Here is an 8,599-nt window from a genome sequence, read left to right as displayed (position 1 = left end):
ACACACACACACACACACACACACACACACACACACACACACACACAAACCCTGGACCAATGACACCTTGGGACAGTCTCTACTTTGGTGGCTCTTTGGTCCTACACGGAGGAAGGCATCTGCCCGGCTGTGCAGCTTTCCATCTGCTACTCAAGGCACTCATGAAGGAGGACTCTGAGATCTCTGTGACACGGAAACCCGCCTGCACAGTGTAGCGACGTCTCCCGGACGACACGGGGACGGTGTCCACTGCCAGGCCTCTGCTCCTCTCTGGTTGAAGTACAGGCCGAGGCCGGGAGACCTGCCCCCACTGGCCTGGTGTGTGTGGACACATCTGTAGCAGATGTTACCCAGATTAAACTCAGCTCCTGGAAGACTTGACAAAAGCCAAGAGGCCTGGGTGGGAGCAGCTGGGTAGGGGGACTGGGGCCGGGGGGGGGGGGGAACCCACTGCAGCTGTCCCCCGTAATTGGCTGCTGTTAAATGTTTTATGGGCCTCGTTTTTTGGTAAACAGAAGTCTGTAAATTCCTCCTTCCCAGACAACGTTCCCCAACGTTTCCAGGCACAACACCCCCCCATCAACTTGCACCCCCTAAGGAGGCCTGGGCCTCTCCCTGCTCTCTGGGGGCAATGGGCACCTGGTTAACTGAGTAAGGATGCCCTTCCCACCCATGGCACTTTGGGTGCTGTGAAAAGGCTGGTGGCTGCCAGTCCAGGGAGTGGGGCTGAAATCTCCTGGCCATTCCTCGCAGGGAGGCTCTTCATCCCTCAGGCCTCAGACGGGGGAACCAGCTGAAGAAAGAAAAGCAGGGGTGGGAGGAGCAAAGAGCCCTGGGGGAGAGAGCGAGGAGAGGGTCCTCTTTGCCTGCCAATAAAAAGGCCCCTTTCTTTTCCCCAAGACTGGACTCCCTGAACTGAGAGGAAACTAGAAAGTCAGAGCAGCTGCTCTGAGACCGGAAGCCAAGGCCAGGAGACACAGCGTCCGGAAAGAATCAGGGAGACCAAGCCTGGGCTGGGAGGGTCTAGGGAGGATTCTCATAGGGGTGGCCAGGCATCAGGGGAGGACCCTGGGGCAGAGAGAGAGCCTCAGAGGCTACACTTCCAGCCACAGGTCTGCTTAGCTAGATCCCCTCTGGAGGGTCCAGGCCCCGGGCCACCCTTTCCCTACAGCCTCTGCACATCTGCAGCTGGAGCCTCTGCATCGCTCCGATGATCCTGTGACAAAGCTAAGGCCACCTGCTGCCCTGGAACCCTGGCTCACCGGGGAAGTGTCCCGTGTTTAGGACGCGCCATCCTGCCCTGCCACTGCCACCGCTACCAAAGCCCCTGCTGATGGTGAAGATGAAGATTCCTGATTAACAGGCAGAAAAAGAAGATGGCTGATGGCGAGGCTGCTTAGAAACAGCATTTAAGAGACAAAGGACGGTGGGACAGGCAGGAAATGGGCATCTGGGTAGGAAGCCACAAAATGGGGCTCCCTCTGCCCACCCAGAAGGAACAGGTACCTACAAACCTCTGTTTTCCTGGGGCCTGGTCCCTGCTCCTCAAGTGCCCTGGTACCCATTTCCTGTCGCTCTGGATGCCGCCACACACGGAGGGCCAGCAGTAAGTTGGTGCTGGCCCTCTCCCAGACAGCAGCCTTTTCACTCCCTGCCAGTGATTTCCCTTGCAGTTTACTCAGGACAGACCAGGAGTGCTGGGCTGAGAATCCTAAAGCTGCATTCTCATGCCGCGTAATTGACTAGTGATGTCTGCCCTGGGAACAGGCAGGATGTGGCAGCCAGTTCACAGGACGCTTGCCATCTCCGCTTTAGTAACTGAAGGGAGTTACCTAGCAACAACCCAGGTTCTCCCTGCCAAATGCCCTCACTTCAGGGTCTCTTCACCCTACTTGGTCGAACTCCTAGTCATCCAGGCCAGGATTTCAAAGGGCAGCTCCCGGGACTGACCACCCAAGTGGCTGGAGATCAGAACGGCAGCCTTCAGGGTTCTCTCCTCCCTGCAGCCTCACAACGCTGCCCGCAACTGCTCAGGGAACAGGGCCCTGCAGTCTCCGTGTCCCCAGGCTGAGGGGAATAACTAAGTGCCCACGGAGCCAGGCTCCCACGGGCAGGTCGCCCTGGATCCAGCGGGACGTCTCTCCACATTCACAGGGCAACGCTCAGCACTGGCCAGTAGGATGGACTCGGGGGCCAACCGATGGTGGGCAGATGTGGAGCAGGATATCCTGGATGTGGCCCCCACATCCTGCTGGCTTCCAGGACAACAGTCCTGCCACCTCCACCGTCTGCAGCAACCCAGGTGGCCCACTGTGCCGGGACTCCACCCCCTCGTGGGCAGGAAGGAGGTGCAGCAGGCTGGCTACTTGGGTTTTGCCCGTGTTGGAGCCAAGGATCCGGGAGGGTCACTGCCTGGCGACCACGGCCACTGCCTGCCCCACTACCTCTAGCATGTACGAAGAAAGGGTGATGAGGGAAGGAGAGCCTCTAGAGTACCGGTCTGTTCCAGCAGGCGTGTTTACAGGGGAGGGTGCAGGCGCAGAGGCTCCACGCTGAGCATGGCAGCCTAACGCTAACGCAGCCCTTGAGGCTGTGACAACCAGAGAGTGAAGCCCTGAGACCCCGGAGCTGCTCCCTGCTGGCTGCAATGGCACCCTGAAACCCAGGGCTGGGTCTAAGAGTTCATTCCATGGTGTCCTCCAAATCTTAGGGTGGCTAGATTTTCCCAAGTGGCCGAGCAGCTCTTGTGGACATGGGTGGGCGCCATGAAATGCGGAGGGTGAAACAGGATGAAACAGAGGAGGAAAGAGGAAGGACCAGGGTTCTGGGGACAGTGGGGGGTCACTCATAGAGAGCTCAGCAGTTAAGTGTATGTACTGCTCTTGCAGGGGACCCGATCTCTGTTTCCAGTACCCACATTTTCCTGTAAGCTGGCTCCCTGAAACCTGACGTCGTCTTCTGGACTCCGAGAGTCCTGCAACTTACATGTGTGCCTACCCATACAGAGAAACACACCCACCTAATTAAAAACTACAAATAAATCTTTAAAAATAAAAAAAGGAGGAAGGAGAGATTGTAGGGTACAGTGTCCCAAGCCTATTCCAGCAATGAGAAGGAGAGAAAAAGGATCATTGCAATTTCTAGGTCAGACTGGTCATCATAGCGAGTTCCAGGCCAGGCAGGAACTTGGTTCTGTTTCAAGAAAACCAAGTGAAAGAGGAAAAGAAAGGGAGCGAGCATCCAGGGTCTGGAGAAATAGCAAAGAGACGGCCAGCAGGGGGCAGTTCCAGGGGCTGGAGTCTGCCGGCCCACCCATGAGGGGAATGCTGGATGGGACCTGTCTCCTGGCTGGCCGAGTTCCAGCCCCTGCTTACCCCTGTGGTAAGTCTTGAGGCCTCCTAAGATACTGAGGGAGCCAGAGGCAGCTGGAGAAATGTGGGAGTGTGTGGGGTCTGGAGCAGCAGGGTAACTTGGTGGCTCCTGTGTGTGGCTCCTGTCTCACTGGACTCCAGCCAGGCATGGATGGAGAAGTGGCCACCAGGGTGGGTGTGGCTTTGACAGAAGCTGGCTCGGCAGGCAGCCAGTGCTGGCACGTGTGCCCATGGCTCCCCCTCCAGGTGGCACAAGAGACCACGACTAGCAGGGCTGAGTCAGCTCCAAGCTCCTGTATCCATCCCCAACCCCCTAGCAACAGCATCCCCTTTCATTGCCCTGTGGGTGGTCCCAAGCAGGCAGCTGGGGTGGGGGGGTGCTCACTGACAATAGGGCCAGCTGTGCGGCACCACACCCAGGCCCATCCACTCAGGCCAGGTTGGCTACCAGCCATTCACCTCTGCCCCGGGCTAGTTCTGCTGTCCACCCTACCCCATGGCCCTGACGTCTACTTCTGGCAAGACCCGTCATCTCGGGTGAGCCAAGGGGCCAGAGGGCCTGGGGCTCAGAAAGCAGGTCCTGCTCCAGGCCAGATGTTTCGGGGCGGCTCCTCTAACACCAGGGTGCATCCCTTGAACCCCCAGCTGTTCCAGGGACACAGGAAGCCTGAGCCCCCCCTTACAGCTGCCTTACAGATGGTGAGGGGAGGGTGTTCTGAGAATCTCTGTCAAGAGGAGGGCACCCACGGCTAATTCCCACAGGAAGTGCTGCTACTTGTCGGCCCTGTCTGCCTGACCTACCTGCCCTAGACACTAGACGGCCCAGGGCAGGAAGGAGGCGGAGTCCCTGCATCTCTATACTCTAGGGGTAGTTGAAGGCAGCAGGACAAGGGTAAGGCTGGGCCTCCTGGCCTATTGCCCAGGAAGCCCCCATGCTGGATGGCCCCCATTCTCTGGCCGTGTCGCGTGCCCCCTGCCTGCCTTGCCCCCCGCCCTCCTGTACACACATGGCCGAGAAACAGGCCCCAGCACGTGGAGCCAGCTGGCACCCCGTCAGACTAGCAGCCAGGCACACTGCCAGGGCAGCCAGCCAGCCTGCCACTCGCTCCCGCCCCGCCCGCCCTGGCCTCTGCCGCACAGAGCAGGCTGCACCATGCGGCCTGTCAGGGAGTGAGGCTGCAGACACAGACTACAGGGGAACCCCCGCGGCGGGGAGGGGGACTCCCTGGGGTTGGGAGGAGCCGGTAAGGGGTGACCTGAGGCACAGCCCTGGGGGGTACGCGTTGTCACGTGACTCCAGACAGATGTGGGCTTGCTGCCACTCTCAGATGGGACCTGGAGTCTTGCAACCGTGCTCTCCCCGCTCCAGGACTGCTGCTTGCCCACACACCTGACTCCACGGCCCCAGTGGGCCCTGGGCTGTGCTGGTGCAGCCCCCAGCTTCCTGCCCTGAGCACCTGTGCTTGCCCTCCCCCACCTGCCTCTGGGACTTCGTCTTGCACCTGCCGCAGTGGACGCCAGGCAGTGGGCAGAGAGAGTCCTGCTGCTGCCCTTGAGGTGGTCTCCGAGACAACAGGGCCCTATCTCTCCTTGTGACACAGCCTCGAACGCAGGACGGGGAACAGAGCGCATGTGATCGGCCCGAGGCACGACAGAGTCCAGAAGTCGGCACACTGCCTGGATGTTGGCCACGTGGGCACCCTTGGGGCTAGAGCCTGAAAACAGAACCTGCGGAGGCGGGCCCACAGGGGGCTCAGGGGTTTGGGGGTACTGAGGGTGCGTCGTAAGTGACCCTACCAGACAACCATTGAGCAAGGGGAAGTAAATGGTTTTGGGTGCTGGCAGCGGGCCTCTACCCGACATCCCGAGTGACCGGCCCAACAGGGAACAGGACTGGGCTCTAGGGCAGGTGGTGCCACCCACAAACTGCCCTTCTTGCTGGTGGTGTCTGCAAGGGTAGGATGGAAGGGAGTAGGCATGAGTCTCTCCCAAGCAGGTGGGCCGACATTCCGGGGCACTGCCGGTTACAAGGATGGAAGAAATCAGGTGGGGCGGCCCAGGTGGACCGTGCACCTGCGGTCAGCCCTTTCTTGAGTGGCCTCCACTGCCTATTCCTGCTGCTTAGCCACCCTCATACTTCCTGCAAACATCCTGGGAGCCAGATGCTGTGGCCAGTGGGAGATGCTGGATGGACACTAAAGGCTGGTCGGAGGGTAGGGAGCCAGTGTTTCCCGCAGGGCCTGGGCCACCCACAGCTGGCCAGGGAGTCTCCACCCAGGACTCTGCCGGGGGATGGGGGGGGGTGCAGAACATCACAGGAGGTCTGGCTAAAGAGCCCACTCTGCCTCTCTGGTTCTCAAGGCCTGGCCGAACTGCTCACCCAGGAGAGCGCGGTCTCTTATCACCTGTCCAACATGTGTGCTCTGAACGGAAGTCCAGAGACCAGATTACTCCAACAACTGCCCCTCACTTGTCACCTGTCCCGCTTGGAAAACAGCCCCTTCTTGTGGCACAAAGAAGAGGTTTCTCAGGCTCCCCGAGGTGCTGGGCCCGGGCCCTAATCTCCCTGCCTGGACCGTGGGCAGGCGGGCTGTGCGCCGTGTGGGTCCACTGCGCTCTGTAAACAGGACGCCTGAGCGCAGCAGTCATTGAGTTACGGCAGCGTCTGGTGCCAGGAGCGAGAGCTCCGTGTGCCCGCTGCCAAATGCAATTACCTCCCGCGTGCCAGCCCGGGAGGGGGTTAACCCTTCCTGCACCAACGGAGATGCACAATCAAGGGAACGCAAGCAAGCAATGACCAGGCCAGGGAGACTGGGGGCCCAGGGCTGCCTTCCAAGTCATAAAACCAAAACGCAAAAGCTAACTTCAGACATCTGGACAAGGTACATCCTAGTCTGGGGAAAGTCCAGGAGAGACCTGAGATGCCAACAGAGGGCTCTAGAGACCATCCTGTTTCATGATGTCTGACAGTAACAGGTACTTCTGAGGCAGCAAAGTGTACCAAGCGCGAGGCTGGTGGCCTGGGAGCTCTGTCAGGGCAGAGCTGGGGTGGGGGTGGGACGGCAGCAGGCTCTGCCTGCTGACAGCTCTCTTCTCTCTGCCTCTCCTTTCCCGCTGACACATCTGGAACCCATGCCTGCTTGAGTCTGGGGAGGTGGGGGGCAGCCCACGGTGGAGGGCGCATCCTGGTCCGGCTGGCCCAGCTGCAGGCCACATTTCCCCCGTTCCCGGGGAGCCCTCCCTGCCCAACATCTGGAGCACACATCTGGCCAGGGCCAGTGCCTACTGGGGCCGTCCCACTTCCAACCAATCACCACCTCCCCGAGAGACCTCCTCAGCAGGGAGGCGCCCCCGCTGCACACCGGCAGGGCCTGCCAGCAGGCTTTCACCACTTGGTCCCCTATAACCCCTAGGGTAAAGCCAGGAGCCCAAGACCCGACTTACCTTCATGGGAGTGGGAGAACCAGATCTGGGAGGTGGCGGGGTGGGATCCTCGGTAGGCCGGTTCAGAGGGAGAGGACGTGGGGCCGCTGGCGTGTGCAGAGGCTGCTGGGCCCAGGCTGCCGGTGAGGAAGCTGCCCATGAAGGAGGAGGCCGGGGGGTTTCCCATCAGACGGCTGCTGGCTGTGGACACGGGGCGAGAGTGAGCTGTGCAAGCCCTGTGCTCGGCACAGAAGCACAGGGCCAGCGCCCGCACCCCAAAGCCCTCCTCTGCGGTGCCTCTCAGGTACCCTAGCTCCCACAGGGCCCTCGCCTTGTCCAAGAAAGCCGTGGCAGGCAAAGCTGCCCACACAAGTACTTGAGAGTGACACCCGTGTCCCGGGCCTTTAACACCTCCACGGTCTTAGGAGTAAAACCTGTTACTTCAAAACAGCATGACCACCACCGTCTGCCCACTGCCCACCCACCACAACCACCACCAAAGCACCGCCACGGCCACCCACAGCACTGCTCCCCTACGCTACAACCGCCATCCATGCCACCCCTCACAAACACCCCTCAAAACCACACCACCTCCACATTCCCACACCACCACTGCCACCGTCACGTCCTTACCGCCACTACCGCCCACGACTGTGACCAGAGCACTACCACGGACCGTCACTATCATCCCACACCACCACCGCCACCTGTCACCACCACCACAGCAACTGTATCACCCGCTAACCACCACCTCGCCCTCCTCCTTCCTCTACCCTCGTGAGCACACACCTCGCCTCTGCCACCCTAACCATCACATCCTTTTCCACCACCGTCATCACCAACCAGGTGCCCAGAACAATGTCAGAAGCACGCTTAGGACCCGTGGTGGACAAGCTTGCCGTGGGCCTTCTCATTTGCACAGCCCATGGCATTGGCACCTGCCGGCTTCCTGCGATGCGGTGGGCCTGGCAGCGAGCTGTGCCTGCGCCTCCCTGAGAGGGCCCATGATGCACCTAGATCCAACAAGGGCCCAACCGGAGGCTGCAGCCAGCGCTGCAGGGGCGGAGGGGCCTGCCCATTCTGGGCCGGGTGTGAGAAATGTGCTTCTGTCTTTCCCCCAGTTAGACAAGGCGGCCCCGGGCCCAGGTGATGGCAGAGCCAGGAAAGAGACCAGAACCTCACAGAGCAGCTCTTCAGGTCCCCGCTGGGTCTCTGGGAACAGGCTCTAAGGAACTGGTATTGGGCGGAAGAGTGGGTCCCAGGCTTCCCGGGCTGGCCAGCGTTTTCCCCAGTGTCCTGGGAGGGCACGTGGTGGATGGTGAGGCAGCTGTCCCTGATCCCAGGTCAGCCTCCACAGCCTGCTCACCCTCCTCTCCTGCCCACCAGCCTGCCGCACCCTCCGATGGATGCTGCCGTGGTCTATGACCCGTCTCTGCCAGAGTCTAGCAGTCAGGGCCAGGCCAAGCAAGTCTCCCTGGTTGTCATGGCTACCAGCTCTTGTCCACATACAACATACGTGCAGAGAGCCTGTGCACTCAGGGCCGTTCTGTGGGTGGTCCAGGCTGCACTGCTGGTCCCTTTACCCCAGCATGGTGCCCTGGTACCTTGCCACCTCTGTTCCTGGGCAGGGAGCCTACTCCATGGCCATCCCAGGGCGGAGCCTGGCCAGCCCAAGCTGAGTCACCGGAGCAGCCTCCCACCCAGGGGGCAGGGGAATTGGTAAAGTGGTGATGCTTCATCTCTCCTGGCTTGGCCCTGGGAACTTCCCAAACACAGAGTGACTCAGCAGGGAAGCAGTCAGGCGA

The 8,599-nt window shown here is 60.5% G+C and overlaps 1 protein-coding gene across 1 annotated transcript in view; it reads right to left on the bottom strand.

Annotated features, from left to right (window-relative positions):
- Bahcc1 (BAH domain and coiled-coil containing 1) overlaps window positions 1–6,988 on the bottom strand; it is a 32,343-nt gene extending 25,355 nt beyond the window's left edge. Inside the window, exon 1 of the mRNA XM_055592202.1 lies at window positions 6,816–6,988. Within this exon, the coding sequence (XP_055448177.1) occupies window positions 6,816–6,981 (166 nt within the window). The 5' untranslated portion in view covers window positions 6,982–6,988. The remainder of the gene's footprint in view (window positions 1–6,815) is intronic.
- Window positions 6,989–8,599: the final 1,611 nt, after the last annotated feature.

This window comes from Psammomys obesus, unplaced genomic scaffold (assembly GCF_907164565.1).
Source record: "Psammomys obesus unplaced genomic scaffold, mPsaObe1.curated_primary_1811, whole genome shotgun sequence".
Taxonomy (NCBI): domain Eukaryota; kingdom Metazoa; phylum Chordata; class Mammalia; order Rodentia; family Muridae; genus Psammomys; species Psammomys obesus.
Note: the sequence above shows the minus strand (reverse complement) of the source record. Positions and strands in the feature narration are given on the sequence as shown.